Here is a 21088-nt window from a genome sequence, read left to right as displayed (position 1 = left end):
ATCCATGTATGGAAACCACTATATTATTATCATCATCTTTCTGGTGAAATGAAGAACTGAGGCCCTGTGCACATTAACCCTATCACCCCAGCCAAAGTCCAGCCTGGATAACTCTGTTGTGCCTCGCTAAATTCACCCTGCACTTTGTTGGATACAAGATTTCCTGCCGTAGACTGTTGTGGTATTAATCAGGTGCTGGGTTCCACCCCAGCGGTGGCTGCATTTCAGTGGCGGGTGAAAGGTGCTCTGTAAACGTGAAATGTCCATTTGCACAGCGGCCCCGGCACCAGCTCTGCTAACCCTCCCTCTCGTTTCAGACGTTCCAGCACTTACCCATACACAGAGACCCCTCTCTATACGCAGAACACGGGAGCTAGTTATTACGAATCGCAAGCCACCCCGGCACAGGTCACCACTCCTGCAACCTCCCAGACCGTGGCCAGCACTGGAGCCGTCCCTATGTACGTCTCTGGAGGGCAAATCATAGCCAATCCGAGCGGCGGAGGCGGTGGAGGAGGAGGAGGAGGAGGAGGCGGCGGCAGCGGCGGAACAGGAACCTACGTGATTCAGGGAGGATACATGTTAGGAAGCTCTAGTCAGTCTTACTCCCACACCACACGTGCCTCTCCAGCAACTGTAAGTCGCCAAGGCACCCGTGGGGCTGCTTCTCCTTTTCAGGCCACATAACTGGAAACCCCCCTTTAGGATACGTTTATCCTTCTCTGCTGTTTGCAAATGCGGAACCAGGCCTGAAGAATCGGGAGGCAGGGCCTGGCTGCATGGGAGTGGGGGGGGGGGGGTCAACATGCATGGGCTAGAGAATGGCCCTGGCCTTTCTTTCTGCTGGGCTTAGCTCAGATCCATCCCAACTCACTAGCTCTGTGCTATGTCCCAGAATGCACTTCTGCTAGGGGCTGCGCCTCCACCGCACAGCCCTGCCCCACAGGTGGGGCGGGCGACGGGGCTGTTTAGTTCCATCATGGCACAGTTTTGCAAAGATTTTTTAAAAAAAATATTTGCATTTTATAAATAAAACTTTGTAAAAGCATAAAACTAAACCAGGACTTACCTATACGCCTAGAGGGCTGTGACAGAGGGCAGGGCCGGGCCACTGGTTAGAATTGGGACTGGGAGTCTGTTGCCCCTGTGGAAGGAAATCCAATGGATAAGGGAACCAGGGGGAACCTCTGTTCTGCCTCAGTTTCCCACCCCCCCCCAGTCTGTTTAGATGGTAAGAGATTCCCTGCGCTGAAGAGTTTAGCCTTACCCGAGACACTGTAAACCAGGAGCCAAGCTGAGCATTACTATGGTAACAAGTAACAATACATGTTTAAGGTAGGTGTAATGGTGCTGACCTGCCTGGCAAGGGATCGGGAAGTTTAATGAACTGTTGTCTGTAAGTAGCTCTGAGGTCTTCGAATGAGACATGCTGTTGCTGGGCAAAGTGTAGGTAGGGTTATTGCTGGCTGGGAATTGTTTATCCGTGACAGCTCTGGAGTTTGAGATCTATCATTAATATTTATTAGGTATATTATGGTAGCATATAGGGGCCCCAGTCGGGCTCCAGGATCCCATTGTGTCGGGCACTATATAAGCAGAACAAAAAGATGACCCCTACCCAAAGATTTTCCAGTCTAAGAGCTCTGGGAAGGACAGGTTGTACACGCTCCTTACCTCAGTTATTTGGAGCAGCTGACATATTGAATCAAAGCACTTTGATTTTTTTAAAATCCTGTTTGCATGTTTAAAGCAACAGAGACAGATTTTGATGCAAATCACACAAGTGTAAACCAGAATAACGCCACTGGGACAGAGGCGGATCTCGGGTACTAGTGTAAAACCAGAGTAGGTCCTTTGGTATAAGAATGAGGTCACACTGGTTTAACAGAGAATCCAAACCACAGTGTCTTCTTTACATAGTTATGGGTCAAACCTGCACTCCTGACTCCAATGGAATTGCTGTGGTATAGCTTATAGCAGAACTTGGCTTGTTTTGTTACTATACTTCCATTATTCCAAATATTTGCAGTCAGCTGCACATAGTAACAGGACATCCACATTTGGGCTTTTAGTTTGGACACTGTCATGTTAAATTTGGCAACAAATACTTTGTATAAATCAATTCTGACCGAACCCAGGACCAGCAGAAATCCAATGGAAACATTTAAAGCAACAAAACAAATAAACCACAGCATTTACCACTCAAATATTGCAGCCTTGTGCTAGCATAGGAGAGCCAGAAAGTGAAAGGGACTAGAAACAACCATGAAACTGACTAGTCTGTTTTCACTATCCAAGCCCACATCAGTTCAGAACCCTGAACTAGTGCAGACAGGGAAAAGTGAATTAGATTTTTAAAATACTTCGTCAGGTTTAATCCTTTCAAAGGGGGGTCAAAAAAGGGTGAGTTTTAACCCTTCTGGAACTGGAGGACGGTCTGTCATTAAGATGCCTCGTTGGGAGTCAAGACTCTGCGGTTTTAGTTCCAGCTGTGCCCTGACATGCTGTGTGCGACTTTGGACACAACAGCAACCTGTGACACAGGTCGGGGAGCAGGGGGCTGGATTGTTAAACTTTGGGCCTGCAAAGTACTTTGGAATTCCTGGATGGAAGGGGCTGGAGAAGCGTACAATAATTCTCACAACTAACACCCAGTTCTTACCTAGCAATTGGTGCCATAGAGCTCAAGGTACTTTATAAAAGAAAGTCAGTATAATTTTTTTTTTACAGATGGGGAAACTGAGGCACGGAGCATCAGGGACTTGCCCAAGATCACCCAGCAGGCCAGTGGCAAATGTGTACGCCCAGCTAAAGGGGAGAACCCTGGTCTCCTGAGTCCCAGTCTAGTACTCTATCCCCTCGGCCACATTGCCTTTGTTGGGGCCTGTTAGTACCATATGACCCAGTCCTACAAACACTGACTGCCGGCCATAATGCTTAGGACTGTGCTTTAAGACAGTGGAATGTCTCCTGGTAGCGAGTGTGTGCAGGACATGGCCCCCAGACAGGGGGATTGGTTGCTTTAATAGTACATTTGACTTGTGCCCCTTTAAACCCATGTGTAGGCACCTAAAATGGCCATTTATGTTCCCACAGTCAGCTCAAGCCCACAAGGCTTGGCCTAGGCTGGCCTGGCCTGGCAGTGCCCGTGGCTGACAACTAGGCCAGTGCTGGTAATGCTGATGAGGGTGATGGTGACACCTGTATGGCAGCAGTGCAGGAGACGGTGGGGTCAGTGTGGGAGATCCGAGGTGCGAGGTCTGTGCCAGCGGGCGTCTGGTGGACACAATGGCTGGCCCCGAAGAAGCCCTGTAACCACTGCTGTTTCTTTGAAGGTTCAGTGGCTGCTGGAGAACTACGAGACGGCCGAGGGCGTGAGCCTGCCGCGCAGCACCCTCTACTGCCATTACCTGCTGCACTGCCAGGAGCAGAAACTGGAGCCAGTAAACGCAGCATCTTTCGGCAAACTGATCCGATCCGTCTTCATGGGACTCCGCACCCGCAGGCTTGGCACACGGTAAAGGCAGCTGCTGGGAGCATTAACCCTTTACAACCCACTATGCCCTGGTTAACAGTCACCGGTAGTAAGAAGGGAACTTCAGGCTCCGTTCCTGCAAGGTGCTGGTGGCCTCCTCACTCCCTGAGATCCGGGCAAACGGAGGGTGCTCAGCAAAAACACAGGATTAGACCCGTCACGATAAAGGTCTCTCCTGGCCCTAGTATAGGGCTGCTGCTCTGTTTCCCGTTCACCTATGGGTACACTGCCACCAGCCCCAGCTGGGCTCCTGCACCTGCTAAGAACTGCAGAAACCTGCTTTGCCTGTGAACTGGAAACACAGACGCCCGATTCCCATTCTCCCAGCATCCCACTCAGAGCGGAAGGGCCGGATTCTGATCTCTGCAATGCGGGCATGAATCCTGAGTAAACTCCACTAGAGTTGATGGGAGTGGGCTGGGGTAAGGGAAAGCAGAATCTGGCCCAAGGATTTGATGCAGAATAGTGTTTCCTCCTCGATACCAGACACTCGATGGTGGGTTTGTGTTTCCCCGGAGCTCTTATATATCCTGATTTCCTTTCAGAGGGAACTCCAAGTACCACTACTACGGCCTCCGCATCAAAGCCAACTCGCCACTGCTACGCCTGATGGAGGATCAGCAGCATCTGGCCATGAGGCAGCAGCCCTTCTCCCAGAAGCAAAGGTAGGAGGCAATATGGTGTAGAGCCCCTCGGGTACCCATGTATGCTCCTGTGCACCCAGCTGGAGCAGTCCTGTCTGGATCCACCATCAGTCACTGGTGACTACAGACACAGAGGGCGGCTGCTCTGTCTGAAGTGCCTGGATGGGAAATCCCCTGTGACACCTTTCCGTGCCCATGGGATCTCATGGCACAAGCACTCACACAACGACCTTCCCAGGTGCCACGTTTCCCGGCCTCATCCGCAGGCCCGCAGCTCTGTCAGCACCTGACCTTTGGCTCCTCCGCTTTTCAGACTCAAGCCCATTCAGAAGATGGAGGGGATGACCAACGGGGCAGCGGTGGGCCAGCAGCCGGGCTCTGGGCTGTCTGACATCAGTGCTCAAGTGCAGCAGTATCAGCAGTTCCTGGGTGAGAGCTGGCGGTAGAGGACGGGGAGGGGGCTGGGACAGGAATTCATTCGGTCGATGGAAGGCAAGAGAGCGTAGTTCCTATCCTGCTCTCTCTGCCGGGGAGGGAGCTGGGACCGGTCAGCGCTTAGAGGCTGATGCTCATGAGACAGTTGTATCAGACTCGGTGGGGTCCTCACAATGGAGCGGCTGCATTGCCAGCGGGGCACTTATCAGCGCACCCTGATGAATTAGAGGTCAGTTCTGTTCACGTCCTAAATTTCAACCTAGGGGACTGAGGGGAACACGGAGTTCCAGGGCATGAGGATCAGCAAAGGGGCCGTTTGCCTCTAGCTCGCGAAATCACATCTGGGACCGGCCAGTAGTGGTCAAATCATTGCTATCCCGTGAGGGCATGAAATGGCCCATTCATGTGCGTCTCCATCACAGAGATCACCACCGCCGCTTTCACGGATGACGTGTGGTTGGCAGCATCAGCAAAGAGGCCAGGGACTGAATGGGCCCCAGAGTCCAAACTCCTCTCTCAGACCAGGAAAGCTGGAGATACTGAGCTAAACCCTGGTGGCCGTACCTAGGCAAAGACCCATTGAAACCAACGGACGTTAAGCTTAATAAGGCCCTCAAAGGCAGTCACGTTATTGTTCTGTCCTCACATTGGCTTGATGTCATCTTCCTCCCCATAGATGCGTCACGGACCCTCTCAGAGTTCTCTGAGATAGACCTACAAGGGAAACCTCTGCCCGACGGCATTGGGGCAGAGGATGTGAAGGCCTTCCAGCAGCTCTATCGAGAGCATTGTGAGGTATGGGGCCACCTGCAGAATGGGGCAATCTCCCCTGGGAAGCACTGGCAACAGGGCATGGACCTTCTCGCCTCATGGCGACTGGTTTAAATCCAGCACAGGCTGGTAGGGACAGACCTTGTTCCCATTGGGTGGCCTGCATGAAATTTTTCCATCAAACTTGTTTTTCAATGGAAAATTGGAGGGGGAGTGTCTACTTTGTGTAGGAAACTAAGCACCCAAAAAACCAACCTTACATCCTGTAGCAGGGCGGGACACACCCCTGCAGCACCTCCTGCTGGTCATCCAGGGAATTAGTATTTCCAGCCTCCAGAGCACCCTCTACAGGCTGGTGTCCCACTTGCCACTGGGCCAGAGTCCCTCCTGGACCCCAGTATCCCTTTCAGGCCAGGGTGCTGCCCCCTGGCAGTACCCCCACAGATCTGGGTCTTCCCTTCCCAGGGAGCCCCCACCCTCTATCCCCACCTCACCTCAGTCTTTAGCCACTGCCAGTCATCAACTAGCCCCCGTTCCCTAGGGCAGACTGCAGTGTAAGTACCACTCATGACCAGCAAGGGGGATTTGGACCTGCTGCTTCTGCCTACCCTTGGGTTGCCCTCTGCAACCCCAGTACCTTTCTTTTGCCTTTAACAAGGCCTGCAGCCTCGGGGGTTTCCAGGCCAAAGCTCCCCAGCTCCTCTGGCCTTCTCCCAGCCCTACTCCAGTCTTAGTACCCTGCTTAGCTCCTAGCAGCCAGGCCCATCTCCCTCCACAGCATGAGAGAGAGAGTATGTTTGCTCCTGGCCCACTGCCCTCTTATAAGGGCCAGCTGGGCCCTGATTGGTGCGTGGCCGTATCTGTGGCTGGTTCCCCTAGCAGCAGCCCTCTCACCGCCTCAGCCCTCTCCCAGGGCTGATTTCAAGCCCTTCAGGGCAGCAGCGGGCGGCCACCCCGCTACACATCCCTTTGCCACTGCAGTCCCTCATGTTCCCATTCTCCTCTGTGGGCTGTGCTTCCATGTTGTACTACATTTCCCATGATGCACCTTTGTCTCTCCTTTCCAGAGAGATGATTGTGCACATTGAGTTTCCCTGGCCATGGTACATCATGGGACATGTTGTCTACGTTGGGGAGCCTGGCTCATACGGGACATAAGGCAACTGTTCTCCTCTATGGGCTGGACTCACCAGTATTTTCCATGATGCACCACCTCCTCCAAAAGGTGAGTGTGTAATACACCATGGGAGATGGAGCCCGACACGAGAGCCCGGCCTATAGAGGACAACGGGAACGTGAAGGTGCTGAACTACAGCTCCCACAAGGCCCTTCAGCAGTATTTCCATATCAAAACTTCCAGGTTTTTGGTCAAAATATTTTAATTTTCGGGTGAGGAAAAAAAAAATCAAAATTTTCCACTAAAAATGTAGATTTTTTTTGCTTTCATCAGTGCTTCTTGCCTCAGTTTCCCCTCCTGGATCCCTGAATAGCTCACCCAGTCCACGTCCTTTTGAAACATTCCCCTTCTGGAGCAGGATCCAGTTTATTTAGGCCATACAGACATTGGTCTTCCAGGCCCAACCCCAGATCAGAGTTTCTCTCCTTGAATCAGGAGTCCCCCCCGCCCTCCTTCCCAAAGCTGTGTTCTGGTCAAACAGTCCCTTAATTCCCTGCAGGAACCAGTCTCGATCCCTGTCACACTCACCTGCAACTGTTTCCTCAGACAAGCTGCAGTTTCCCCAGCTTCTCAAGAAGCTTAGTCTGTATAGCTTAACAAAGAGACGGGGAAGGGGTGACCTGATCACAGTCTGTAAGTACCTCCCTGGGGAGCAGAGGTTGGATAATAGAGGGCTCGTCAGCCCAAGGTCGAATACAATCCAATGGCTGGAGGTTGAAGCTAGACAAATGCAGAGTGGGAATAAGGTGCACACTTAACAGTTGGAACGACTTACCCAGGGCTGTGATTCTCTGTTGCTGACAAGTTTTAAACCAAGCAGGGGTGTTTATCTAACAGATCTGCTCTGGGAATTTTCTTCAGGGAAGTTCTCTGGCCTGAGTTACACCGGTGGTCAGACCAGATGATCCCAGTGGTCCCTTTAGGTCTTGAAATCCATTGATTCTTCTGCCTAGCTGGAGTTCTAAGATCTCCCTCAGACCTTACATCCCTAGGCCTGGCCTGAGTTAGTCACATGATCTTCCAGTCACATGACCAAAATCATTCTCCCACCTGGGAACCCGTGAGCTGATCTGTCACAGGTGGGGCTGAGGCTCCATTTCCCCTTAACGGGCGAGCCACCCCATGACCATCCTCCTTCAGGGAGATAGTGGTACCGTTCTGCCCCTTTAAAATTCCTCCAGCCCTGGGGGGAGACTTCCACTGAGCTCCTATACAAGTCTAGCTGCTCCTGTCCAGTAGCACGGGGGATTTTAAAGGGCCAGGGCAGTGTTAATACAGATGGATGATTGGCCCCATTGTGTGAGGTTCCCGCTGGTCTTCTTCATCTCAGGCCCTGACATGCAGCTGCTCCTCCTGGGGTGCGCCCTGAAGGGAACATCTTAGGAGGACCAGGGCAGAAGACTGGGGACAAGGGATCACTCACCTCATAGCTACTGACCCATGGCCTACACCAGCGCTGACCCTCCAGCTCCTTCTCCTCAGGCCATCGTGGACGTGATGATAAACCTGCAGTTCACTCTGGTGGAGACCTTATGGAAGACCTTCTGGAGGTACAACTTGAATCAGCCCAGTGAAGCCACCCCCATAGCAGTGTGAGTACCCGCGAACCGTGCCTCTCTTCCCTGCCATGGCAGCAGGGGCTGGGGTGAGCTGGCCCTCGCTGGGGCACTGCCCCAGCCCCTCTGCAGTGGTTGGCCCTTGGTCTTTGCAGAATTAAAGATTCAGTTCAGGAAAAAGTTGGTTTCTACCCCTTTAATGGTGTATATGGCAGGGGCTGGGGGGAGGGAGACTGCATGAGTCTGCAGCTAGCACCTGGGAGAGGTGTGAACCACTCCATTCAGCACCCCTGGAGATAGCTGAACCCCTGGATGACTGCTTATCATCATCGTGTTAACTCCTTCCCTGCTGAGCATTTCGGCAAAACCAGCTAGCTAATGCGGTTGAGCCGGTGCTGTGGAATTAGGGGCAGCTCTTTGCAGTCAAGAGATGCTGGGGTGGGAAAGAAGAAAGAGGCCAGTCAGACCCTCTCCATCACCCAAAACCCCCTCCCCAATCTCTCTACTTCCAACCGCTAAATACTCCTGCTTCCCTGAGTGCAGCTGAGCGTTGTCCAGAATAATTCCTAGCTTGTGCGCAGAACCTTTAATTGGTAGACCTCAAAGCTCTTTTCAAGGGAGGGCGGTATCATTCGCCCCATGTTACAGATGGGGAAACTGAGGCACAAGGGGGGCAGTGACTTGCCCAAGAGCATTTAGCAGGCCAATGGTAGAGCTAGGAATAGAACCCTGAACCCCAGTCCAGTGCACGAACCACTAGGCCGACAGAGCTGCTCCGTAGAGTTTCTAGACTGCTGCCCAACCTAGAAGGCCTGACTGTAGGACCTAGTTCTAGCGTGGTACAAAGCACACGGGGCCTCGGCTGTCGTGTTTCTGGGGTGAACTGGTACGTGGCTCTTATATGCACTAACTGGGGCAAACGTGTTTGTCTAGTCACGATGAAGCAGAGAAGCGTCTCCCAAAGAACTGCCTGGTGATACTGTCCAAATACGAACCTGTCCTGAAATGGACAAAGGACTGTGACAACATGCTGTACCAGGGGCTGGTGGAGATCCTCATCCCCGACGTTCTCCGGCCCATTCCCAGTAAGTGCAGCAGCACCACGGGGCTGCGTCAGAGCGGCCTGGCCTGGCTCCTTGCGCTGAGCCCACGGGGCTGCGTCAGAGCGGCCTGGCCTGGCTCCTTGCGCTGAGCCCACGGGGCTGCGTCAGAGCGGCCTGGCCTGGCTCCTTGCGCTGAGCCCACGGGGCTGCGTCAGAGCGGCCTGGCCTGGCTCCTTGCGCTGAGCCCACGGGGCTGCGTCAGAGCGGCCTGGCCTGGCTCCTTGCGCTGAGCCCACGGGGCTGCGTCAGAGCGGCCTGGCCTGGCTCCTTGCGCTGAGCCCACGGGGCTGCGTCAGAGCGGCCTGGCCTGGCTCCTTGCGCTGAGCCCACGGGGCTGCGTCAGAGCGGCCTGGCCTGGCTCCTTGCGCTGAGCCCACGGGGCTGCGTCAGAGCGGCCTGGCCTGGCTCCTTGCGCTGAGCCCACGGGGCTGCGTCAGAGCGGCCTGGCCTGGCTCCTTGCGCTGAGCCCACGGGGCTGCGTCAGAGCGGCCTGGCCTGGCTCCTTGCGCTGACCCCACAGGGCTGTGGGCTTGGACACTGGTCCCAGGGTCACCACACTAGAGTTGTGATGGCACCTGCACAACACAGCTGATCCTGCCCCCTCCTATGTAGGACATCTTCCCATCTGTAGATCTCAAAGCACTGTACAAAGGAAGTTAGTGTCATCATCTTCATTTAACAGATGGGGAAACTGAGGCACCGAGCGGGGTGGCCACTTGCCCAGGGTCACCCATAGGCCAGTAACAGAGCCAGGAATTGAACCCAGGTCTCCTGAGGCCTAGGCCTAGGCCTGTGCTCTATCCTCTAAGGCACACTGCCTCACCTGGTCAGGTTTCGTGCTCCAGGCCCAGCTGCTGTCCCCTAGGGTTAGATTTCGAAGCCACAGTGGGCCGGGTGGATGCTGGGATCTTCCCAGTGCCACGCCAGGGAAAGGGCTCCTCCTCCTAGCTCTGAGCAGCTGACCAATCAGCGGCTGTGTGGGTGTCTCACTGCCCCTCTCTATCCCAGGTGCCTTGACGCAAGCGATCCGAAATTTCGCAAAGAGTTTGGAAAGCTGGTTAACCAACGCAATGATGAATATTCCTGAAGAGATGGTCCGAGTGAAGGTGAGATGTGGGAGGGGCGTGGCGGGAGTTGGCTGGGACCCAGACCTCGGCAGTGTGACTCCTGAGCAGTGCCAGGCTCTGATCTCTGGCAGCGCCAGGCTCTGGTCTCTAGTCTCTGTGATCCTTGGACTGCATTGTAGCATGGTCTGTGGCTCTGTGCCCCTTGGACAATGCTGGGCAGTGATTTCTGGCTCTTGGTCGGTATCAGATCCAGCTCTCAGCCCCAGCTACCCTAAGGCAGTGCCCAACCGTGGGCATGCTGTCTGTTCTGTAGCTAGGCCGTGTGTGTGGAACCTGCCCATGCTCTGGGGGTTTGAACCCTGTCTGTCCCCCAGGTGGCAGCAGCAAGTGCCTTTGCCCAGACTCTGCGTCGATACACCTCCCTGAACCACCTCGCCCAGGCCGCCCGGGCCGTATTACAGAATACGGCCCAGATCAACCAGATGCTGAGCGACCTCAATCGGGTGGACTTTGCAAACGTCCAGGTAACAGAATCCCTCCTTCCCTGGCCAGTTGCACTAGGAGCCATTTTTTGGTGCTTGCCTGTCTGCCCCCAGCACTGTGCAGGCAGGAACCCCCTGGGCTGGGTAAGAGCTGCCGACCCACCTGCCAGCGTAGCACAGAGGGAGCTGAGTGAAGTGAGCTGGGCCTTCGGCTTCTCTCATCCCCTGCAGTGGGTACAGCTGGTAGGTGATCCCCAGGAGACTGGCCCAGACTCTCTGTGCCCATGAAGCCTGGAGTCATGCTGAGTGCCCTGGGGGACTGACCAGTAACACAGCAGCCGACCCAGAACACACTGTCTCCAGAACCCTTTGGCACCAGCCTCTTATCCCAATGCCATGGTAACGGGGCAGCATGGTCTAGTGGTTAGAACAGGGGACGGGGGTTTAGGTCCTCTGAATTCTAGGCCCAGCTCCATCCCGGGGCCCTGGGCCTGTCACCTCTCTGCGCTCTCTGGAAAATGCGGATAAGGACACTTTGCTGCCTAAGCAACAGGTTGTGAATCCTAATGATCTAGACCCAAATTCTCTGAAGCTGCCTCTGCTGCTGGATGCCAAATTTGAGTCACCTCTGGTCTGCTGGTTAGAGGTGCCACACGCCAGCCATTCTCATTGGTGTGGGGGGGCCGCAGGTGCCCGGGGCACCCCTGACAGAGGCTGGCTTATCGCACGCCCCAGGGGCTCCTTCCATTCCTCCCTGTGCGCCACCCTCCCATTGGGTCTGCTAAGCTGAGGCCAGGGACTCCCTGTGTCCCTCTTCCAGTTCCCCCCAGCTCCCGAGGGTTCTGCCCATTGGCAGTGGAACATTCCTGGGGACTCCGAACTCCCGGCGTTCCAGGCAAATGGAGCTGGCCCCTCAGGGCCTCGCAAGCAGCGATAACTTCCTGGAGGTCACAGTGTGGACGGGGCTGAGCTCACGGGGCTGGAGCCACATTTGGGATGTGACTTCTCCAGTGCCCAGCCCTGGCCCTATCCCTCGGCCGCGTTGCTCCCCTCTCTGAAGGTGCTGATGTCCCTGTCGTTCCTCCCCGCCCACAGGAGCAGGCCTCGTGGGTGTGCCGCTGTGAAGACCGCGTGGTGCAGCGCCTGGAGCAGGATTTCAAGCTGACCCTGCAGCAGCAGAATTCCCTGGAGCAGTGGGCGGTGTGGCTGGACGGGGTGGTCACCCAGGTCCTCAAGCCCCACCAGGGCAGCTCCAGCTTCCCCAAGGCTGCCAAGCTTTTCCTCCTCAAGTGGTCCTTCTACAGGTACGTTCCTGCCCTCTCCCGCTCCCAGTCTGGGACTGGATGATTGATCGAGAGGGAGGGGTAACCCCAGAGCCGGGCTCTCTTTCCACAGCTCCATGGTAATCCGGGATCTGACCCTGAGGAGCGCTGCCAGCTTCGGCTCCTTCCATCTCATCCGGCTCCTCTATGACGAGTACATGTACTACCTGATAGAGCACCGAGTGGCCCAGGCCAAGGGAGAGACCCCCATCGCTGTCATGGGAGAGGTGGGTGCTGCTCCGTCAATGCTTCACGGGGAGATCTCCGAGCAGGGGGCTCTGTAATCCAGCAGACAAGGCAGAACCAGATCCCCATGGCTGGGAGCCAAAGATGGACAAATTCAGACTGGAAAGAAGGGGCAAATTTTTAACCGGGAGGGGAATTAACCATTGGACCAGCTGCCCTGGCACCCGGTGGAGTGTCCATCACTTGCCCTCTTTCAGTCGGCACGGGCTGTCTTTTGGAAACATCGCTGTAGCTTAGCTCAGCAGGATCCCAGGGCAGGGCTGTGGTACCGGAGGTCAGAATGGTCCTTTCTGGCTGTCAGATCTATTCATCCCATCCCCCCAGAACCCAAGGGCGCTGGGCAGCACCCGCTTAATAAAGGGAAACTGCCATGTCTCAGTGCTGGGTTCCTGCGCCAGGATTTATGGGGCCGGATCAGGTCAAACTTGACATGAGAAAGGGCTGGAGAATTTCATCCTGGCTGGGAATGCTGCCGGCAGTGCAGGTGCAGAGAGGGCTAAGGTGACTGGAAACATCTGGGTTCAGGAAGGAATTCCACCCCATAGAGCATTAGGTCAGCTGCTCTGTGGGGTGGTGGGGGCCTTCCTCTGAGGCACTAGTATACCCTGCCTTTCCACGCTAAGAACTAGATGGGCCAAATCAAGTGAAGCTGAGATGGGGACACCAGGCGAGATGGGTCGTGGCTCCGATCCAGTGCAGCGGGGAGGCGGGGTTACCAGGCGAGAGAGGTCGTTGCTCCGATCCAGTGCAGCGGGGAGGCGGGGTTACCAGGCGAGAGTGGTCGTTGCTCCGATCCAGTGCAGCGGGGAGGCGGGGTTACCAGGCGAGATGGGTCGTGGCTCCGATCCAGTGCAGCAGGGAGGTGGGGTTACCAGGCGAGATGGCTCTGATCCAGTGCAGCGGGGAGGCGGGGTTACCAGGCGAGATGGGTCGTGGCTCCGATCCAGTGCAGCGGGGAGGCGGGGTTACCAGGCGAGAGGGGTTGTGGCTCCGATCCAGTGCAGCGGGGAGGCGGGGTTACCAGGCGAGATGGCTCTGATCCAGTGCAGCAGGGAGGAGGGGTTACCAGGCGAGATGGGTCGTTGCTCCGATCCAGTGCAGCGGGGAGGAGGGGTTACCAGGCGAGATGGGTCGTTGCTCCGATCCAGTGCAGCGGGGCGGTGGGGTTACCAGGCGAGAGGGGTCGTGGCTCCGATCCAGTGCAGCGGGGAGGCGGGGTTACCAGGCGAGAGGGGTCGTGGCTCCGATCCAGTGCAGCGGGGAGGCGGGGTTACCAGGCGAGAGGGGTCGTGGCTCCGATCCAGTGCAGCGGGGAGGCGGGGTTACCAGGCGAGAGGGGTTGTGGCTCCGATCCAGTGCAGCGGGGAGGCGGGGTTACCAGGCGAGAGGGGTTGTGGCTCCGATCCAGTGCAGCGGGGAGGCGGGTTTACCAGGCGAGATGGCTCTGATCCAGTGCAGCGGGGAGGAGGGGTTACCAGGCGAGATGGGTCGTGGCTCCGATCCAGTGCAGCGGGGAGGCGGGGTTACCAGGCGAGAGGGGTCGTGGCTCCGATCCAGTGCAGCGGGGAGGCGGGGTTACCAGGCGAGAGGGGTCGTGGCTCCGATCCAGTGCAGCGGGGAGGCGGCGTTACCAGACGAGATGGGTTGTGGCTCCGATCCAGTGCAGCGGGGAGGCGGGGTTACCAGGCGAGATGGGTCGTGGCTCCGATCCAGTGCAGCGGGGAGGCGGGGTTACCAGGCGAGATGGGTCGTGGCTCCGATCCAGTGCAGCGGGGAGGCGGGGTTACCAGGCGAGAGGGGTCGTGGCTCCGATCCAGTGCAGCGGGGAGGCGGGGTTACCAGGCGAGAGGGGTCGTGGCTCCGATCCAGTGCAGCGGGGAGGCGGGGTTACCAGGCGAGATGGCTCCGATCCAGTGCAGCGGGGAGGAGGGGTTACCAGGCGAGATGGGTCGTGGCTCCGATCCAGTGCAGCGGGGAGGCGGGGTTACCAGGCGAGATGGCTCCGATCCAGTGCAGCGGGGAGGAGGGGTTACCAGGCGAGAGGGGTCGTGGCTCCGATCCAGTGCAGCGGGGAGGCGGGGTTACCAGGCGAGAGGGGCCCTAGCTCCGATCCAGTGCAGCGGGGAGGCGGGGTTACCAGGCGAGATGGGTCGTGGCTCCGATCCAGTGCAGCGGGGAGGCGGGGTTACCAGGCGAGAGGGGTCGTGGCTCCGATCCAGTGCAGCGGGGAGGCGGGGTTACCAGGCGAGAGGGGTCGTGGCTCCGATCCAGTGCAGCGGGGAGGCGGGGTTACCAGGCGAGAGGGGTTGTGGCTCCGATCCAGTGCAGCGGGGAGGCGGGGTTACCAGGCGAGAGGGGTCGTGGCTCCGATCCAGTGCAGCGGGGAGGCGGGGTTACCAGGCGAGAGGGGTCGTGGCTCCGATCCAGTGCAGCGGGGAGGCGGGGTTACCAGGCGAGAGGGGTCGTGGCTCCGATCCAGTGCAGCGGGGAGGCGGGGTTACCAGGCGAGAGGGGTTGTGGCTCCGATCCAGTGCAGCGGGGAGGCGGGGTTACCAGGCGAGAGGGGTCGTGGCTCCGATCCAGTGCAGCGGGGAGGCGGGGTTACCAGGCGAGATGGGTCGTGGCTCCGATCCAGTGCAGCGGGGAGGCGGGGTTACCAGGCGAGATGGGTCGTGGCTCCGATCCAGTGCAGCGGGGAGGCGGGGTTACCAGGCGAGAGGGGTCGTGGCTCCGATCCAGTGCAGCGGGGAGGCGGGGTTACCAGGCGAGATGGCTCCGATCCAGTGCAGCGGGGAGGAGGGGTTACCAGGCGAGAGGGGTCGTGGCTCCGATCCAGTGCAGCGGGGAGGCGGGGTTACCAGGCGAGAGGGGTCGTGGCTCCGATCCAGTGCAGCGGGGAGGCGGGGTTACCAGGCGAGATGGGTCGTGGCTCCGATCCAGTGCAGCGGGGAGGCGGGGTTACCAGGCGAGATGGGTCGTGGCTCCGATCCAGTGCAGCGGGGAGGCGGGGTTACCAGGCGAGATGGGTCGTGGCTCCGATCCAGTGCAGCGGATAGGGCTGATGCCCTGGACTAGACTATCTTGTACAGGAAATGTGTTTCTCTGAAGTCCTGGTGCCCCCTTGTCAGAGGGGAAGGTGGAGGTGTCCATTGCAATGGAGGGGAGCGGGAGGGGATGCTGGTCCCCCCAACCCATGTTCTATTGTCTTGCTCTGTGGTGGGGAGGGGTTTAAGCGCGGGCGGGGCGGGGGGCTCTGAGTGCTCATCCTTGTTTGTCTTTTCCAGTTTGCTAACCTGACGAGCTCCTTGAATTCGCTGGACCCAGACAAAGGTAACTGCCCACCTGCCACGTCTCTCTGCGAATGGGGCCATTGCCTTTAAGCTGCCAAGAGCCACAGTTCCCGGCAGTCCAGCTCGCTCGGTCCAGCAGCAGACGCCACCAGGGCCCTGAACCAAAAAATTCAACCCCCCCATATCAAGTCCCCTCCAGCCCTGCCGCAGAGGGGCTTCAGAGGAGACGCGGGCTCCTTCTTGGAGCCAGGAGCCCAGCTCCCCATCACACTAATGCATGGGTCCATGTGGAGATCTGCCACAGCCATGGGACGATGGAATAGTTAGGAGGGACTGTCCTGATTGGTCAGGACCGGGAGAGGGGGTGTGGCCATGAGGGGTAAGGCCAGGACCACAGAAATCCAGGGTTTAGGGCACAGACGGTCCAGCGCCCAGATACTCAGCACCCTCTCTCGTTCCTGATCTCTTTGACTCAGACGAGGAGGAGGAGGAAGAGGAGGAGAGCGACGACGAGATGCAGCAGGAGATTTCCCTCAACTCCAATGACTCCACCAGCCTGACAGCCGAGCCCCTGGAACCTCCCTCCAAGCTCTCACGGACGGACTCCAGGGGGATCTTTGTGCAAGCCCTGCCTTCCAGCTAGAGGCCAGAGAGACGCCTGCGTGGGCCTGGAGTCAGAACCACACAGCCAGAGCCGAGTCCTGTGTCCCGGTTCCTCCCGGCTGCTGCCTAGCGATAAAGATGAGCTATTTCTTGTCTCCAAGTGGTATGCAAAGCGCTTTCATTTCCAACCCCTGCCCCCAGCCGAGCTCCGGGCTAGGCCCCGCTCCCTGTCATGGGTGCTTTGTGGGCTGCAGAAGGCTTGTGCAGTGAGGGCACCCATTAGGAGGGAGGCGAAGTAAGATGCCATTTAACACCACTTTTGCCCCTGCTCTGACCCCACAGGCCGGTTGGCTCCTGCAGGGCTGCTCTCCTGCCATGTGGGGCAGCAGCTCCCTCCCCAGCCAGGCACATGGCTGCTAGGCTCCAGCTTCGCTGCTTTTTACTTTCCCAGATCTGGCAGAGAGCATCCTGGAACTTCTTAACCCATCCAGCCGCAGGCGCCCCTCACCTGCCAGCCCCTATTAGCTGTCAGAGCCGTGTTCCAGCGGGCCAGTTCACTTGGATTCTCACCCAGGCAGTGATTGGACCAGCCCCCCTGTCTGCATGGGTCCAGGCTGTCTGCGCGGGCCAGTCCCTTTTGAACCATCCCCGTGGGAAGGCACCAAGCCAAGCACAGAGTCCTCCCACCAGCAAACCCCTTGCACAGCCAGTCTGGCTCCCAACTGGTCCAGTCACGGCTTCCCCCGGCCAGGGAAAATAGGGAAAGCCAGTGTCAGTGGACTGGGTGCGGCTAGGTATGGCTCAGCGAGAGCAGGGGTAGCGTCCTTTAAAGGCTTTTCCTGGGCCCAGCAGGGACGAGAGCTGCACAATCAAAAGGACGTGTCCCCTCGTTTTTTAGTGGCTAAGGGACTAGTGCAGGGGAGCCCCCAGCAGGGCTTGTGGGGCTGGCCACGCTAGCCCCTGGCTGAGAGCAGAGGTCATTTATAAATGACTCCCATTGGCAAAGGCAGCATGGCCAGCTCTGTGTCATCAGAGTGCTCAGCTCCAGGGCCCAGCCCCTTTGCTACCTGCACTGCTCAGCGCTGCCCTCTCTCACCTGTCGGCCTGCCTGCACAGGGCTGAAATCAGGAGGCCGGGTCCGCTCCAGCCTGCTCTGTGTGGCCTCAGGGGTCGCTCGCCATACAGGGGACATGCAGCAGAACCCACGTGCCTTAGGGAACATGCATTTGTTGTGCCATTTGCATCAGCTGCCGGAGCATCCTCAGGCTGCCGGAGAAGCCCTGGCCAGTCGGCTCCTTAGAGAACAGACTGGGGCAGGGGAGATGGACGGGGGCTAAGTGGATATTTCTCCTCTTGGCCGCAGTGGGGGATTACATCACAGAACCAGCGGAACTGGCAAAGCCATGGCCAGAAGACCAGTGGGCCCCTTAGTGGGCCCCAACCTGGCTGAGGTGGGCGAGAGCATGAGCCATGGCAAAGCTGCCCTGGCAGCGATCATGTCGGGATCACTGAGTCTGTCACTGCCTCCTGGGGAGTTGGCTCTGGGGGGTTACATACCCCCGCCCCACATCTGCACAATCCCTCCCAGCTTCGTTTTCCTCTCCGCTAAACAGTGGTACAGTCGCTTGGAATCTCCTTCCCCCTCCCGCACATCATGCTGCCGGTTGGTCCTGCGGGTTCCAGGAACCGGGTGGGTGGGTGGGTGGGTGGGAGAGGGGACAACATCCTTTCCCCCGGCCTATTTCATTCATTCATTCATTCCTGGTCTTGGATCTCTTCTCTCTCTCGTGTATTTTCTCCCCTCTTGGGATCTCAGACCTCAACATTCCCATCCTTACACAGAAGCTGTTTTCCCAGCATCCCTGCTAAAATCCTCCCTGGTCGACCCAGTGAGCTCTGGCTGCTCGTGCTAAGGGGTGTCCAAGATCCAGCGTCTTTGCAACCAGCAGCCCCGTCTGGGGCTCCTGCTCTTTGTCTTCCCAGCCGGCAGGCAGGACCTGGAGGAATACGAGTCTCCCGAGAGCAGAGCTGTTTCACGGGCAGTTCTTCACTCACAGCACCTCTGGCTTCTTGCGATGGTTACACTGCAGACGAAGCTGCAGTGTAGCCCTAGAGCTTGTGCCCTGCCTGCTCTCTGCCCGGAGTCCTAGCTCTTCACCCCACGAAGTGGCCAGTGGTCACGAGACCTGGAGACCTTCTCCCCCAGGAATCCCCTGGCAAGTCCAGCTGCTGCCAAAGCTCCAGCTTTCCCGCCGGGCCTGCACGTGACAGGCAGGGCCGCGCGCTGGCTGGCTCCAGGGAGTGGCTGCTCGGCCACATGGCACGCAGCCTCCCGGCTCTGCCCTGTATGCCATCTGTGTTGTGGGCCATGTTGCCCCTACTGCTAGTGTTCTTTGCACCTGGCACTGCCTTACCAGCTGCACCCCTGCTTGGCGCTGCTGGGCTGGCAGCTGGTGCATCGCAGCTCCGTACACTTGGCCAGTGTACTTGGTTATACTGGGAGCCTCTTACATACTGGGGGCCTCTTAGCCTCCTCCACAGCACCCCCTTGCGCACCGTCCTGGACGGACGCTCTGATCTTCGGTCAGGCAGCCGACCCGGCCTTTCCTATTCCCCTTTCTGCTGCGGCCCGCGAAGTCCCAGGGACAGACCTAGGATACCAGGCCAAGCAAACTGCTCCCACTGGGGCAGCCTACCCTGCTGACAGCAAGCCACAGGGACAGCTGGAGCATCGATCTCTGCTCTGGATGTAGGATAAGGGGCTTAGGCATGAGCCGGGCTGTAAAGGGAGGGGTTCTGAGCAGCAGCATTGCAGGACCCGGGGGCAGTTTAAAATGCCTGAATCCCCACACTGGGGGCTTCCTGGCAATCGTATTCATCCCCAGATCTTGACCTACCCCCTGAAATCTCCCCCCAAGATCGTAAGGTGACCTCTGACCTCGTCTCCATAGAAAAGACTCAGGTGGCTGGAGGGTCTGAATAAGAGACTGGTCCCTGCCCTTGAGACATACTGTGGGTTCAGAGCTCATCAGGCAGACAGCTGGCCAGCTCTGCCGCTCTCTGGCATTTCTGAATCAGCTGGGGCCATGGATTCCCGCAGATCCAGCCCCCGTGGGCAGGGCTCAGCCTGGCAACGTGTCAGGTTCGCAGGAGCCGCAGGGAGAGCGAGCGTCTCAAGCAGCAGGCGCACCAGTGAGCCCCTGGTGCTCCCCTTGTTCATTCCCACATGGGGTAAGAAATTGGGTCTCCGCTAACCTCCCTCAAGGGCAGGGCATTTCTACTTGGAGGTCCAGGAGAGCTGTGGAAGGCTGGGGCCTCCCGCAGGGACCCACAGCCCCTGGCAGGGACCCTCCCCACCAGCCACCACCCCAGCAATGCCAGGGCAGACAGGGCAAAGAGGGGGAGTGAATCCGGACAAGGCATCAGCAAGGTCTCAGCCGGTTAGGGTGGAGCGAGGCTATGGCAGGGGGCAGCGCCCTAGCAATCGGCTGGCCTGGGATGGTGGGTGGGGAAGCAGCATTTTCCCCTTGGCAGTTCTCCTGGGGATGGGGGGCTTCAGCAGCCTGGGGAGGCTACACTATGTCCCTTGCTTTCCCCCAGCCAGTCAGAGCGAGGGGTCGTGTTCTGGCTGGGGTTTTGGGATTGGAATAAGGGAAGTTTCCCTCCACCACCACCACCACCCTCCGCTCTTCTCACCCTGCTCCCTCATGGCTCGTCAGGAGTCCAACCCTCCAAGCCATCTCCTGTGAGTGCTCAGAGCAGAGTGCCCCCAGCTGTCCCATCTTGCCTAGTTAGCTAGCTGAATGCAGCCAGCTTTGAATTTCCCTGGACTCCGATTGCAGCCGGTTCTCTGCCCTTTTCCAGGTACCTGGCTTTGTGTTCCCCTGTGTTGCTGTTTTAATTGGCATGGCAAGGCAGGATGGCTCCTTTTGCCTGGGTAACAGGAACCCACTCATTGTCCAAGTGCAATTCCAGCTGGGTGCTGCACTGCTTTCGACAAGGGCTCTTCCATAGGAGAGTCTCCGCCTCGAAAGGACCTGCACCGGGGCCCAAGCAGACACAGTGCCCAGCACCTTCCCCGCCTGCAGGAGTTGCTGGCTACTGAGCATGCTCAGTGTCTCCAAGGCAGGGCCCTACCCAGATGCCAAATCCCCCCCCCTTCACAGAATAGTGTTGAAACCCCCGCAGGTGATTTGCTGAGAACTGACCCAGGCTGTAGCTCCCAGTCCTGCAGGGCTAGGGCAGGGGACGTGGAGAGAATGAGGATAACTGAGCTCAACACCCCTTCTTCTGGCCACCAGCCCAGCCTCACTTAGATCCCAACCACTTTCCATGATGCCAGGCCACCGCCGGCGCGTCTCACAGCAAAGGGTCCTTGCCGCTTGTCTGGGTCTTCTACAGCTTCCCCCTCAGCTAGCAAAATGTCCTCACGTTTCCCAATGCAAACCCTGCAAGAGGGGACTCGCCCCTCCCACTGAGAAAACGGCTAACGTCAACACAGAGTTCTCATGCCCACCTGGGACGCTGACTGCCACCTGCCAGAGCTCAGAGCCACTGCGAGCTTTAGACCAGCCCGGGGCAAGCGAAGACATATTTCACACCCCCACAGGGGCTAGAGCATCATAGCCACCGCGGGAGAAACATCCACCAGCTCTGGCGGCCCTGGTCCAGCAGCCGGAAGGGAGGCAGCAGCCACCAAAAACGTCAAGAAATAGGTAGTTTGACTTTTGTTTGCTTCCAGCCAAAGCGTAGGACAATACGAGGGCAGCTGTGCCCCACCTGGCTTTGGCTTTAGGAACACTCGAGTCCTGTCCAGTCATGTTGCAATTCAGACTTGTGGCATGAGCCCTCTGCTAA

The 21088-nt window shown here is 57.8% G+C and overlaps 1 protein-coding gene across 3 annotated transcripts in view; it reads left to right on the top strand.

The window, feature by feature from the left end:
* The window catches only part of RFX1 (regulatory factor X1), a 50522-nt gene extending 32606 nt beyond the window's left edge, over nt 1-17916 (top strand). For all 3 annotated transcript variants that reach the window (XM_084610227.1, XM_084610226.1, XM_084610225.1), the window contains 13 exons: nt 318-636; nt 3336-3517; nt 4081-4200; nt 4493-4608; nt 5291-5409; nt 8045-8154; nt 9052-9203; nt 10230-10327; nt 10663-10812; nt 11866-12074; nt 12166-12319; nt 15623-15668; nt 16105-17916. In XM_084610227.1, coding sequence (XP_084466353.1) covers nt 318-636; nt 3336-3517; nt 4081-4200; nt 4493-4608; nt 5291-5409; nt 8045-8154; nt 9052-9203; nt 10230-10327; nt 10663-10812; nt 11866-12074; nt 12166-12319; nt 15623-15668; nt 16105-16271 — 1942 coding nt within the window. In that variant the 3' untranslated portion in view covers nt 16272-17916. The remainder of the gene's footprint in view (nt 1-317; nt 637-3335; nt 3518-4080; nt 4201-4492; nt 4609-5290; nt 5410-8044; nt 8155-9051; nt 9204-10229; nt 10328-10662; nt 10813-11865; nt 12075-12165; nt 12320-15622; nt 15669-16104) is intronic.
* The last annotated feature ends 3172 nt before the right edge of the window (nt 17917-21088 follow it).

This window comes from Lepidochelys olivacea (genome assembly GCF_965140295.1).
Source record: "Lepidochelys olivacea isolate rLepOli2 genome assembly, chromosome: 20".
NCBI lineage: Eukaryota > Metazoa > Chordata > Testudines > Cheloniidae > Lepidochelys > Lepidochelys olivacea.
Note: the sequence above shows the minus strand (reverse complement) of the source record. Positions and strands in the feature narration are given on the sequence as shown.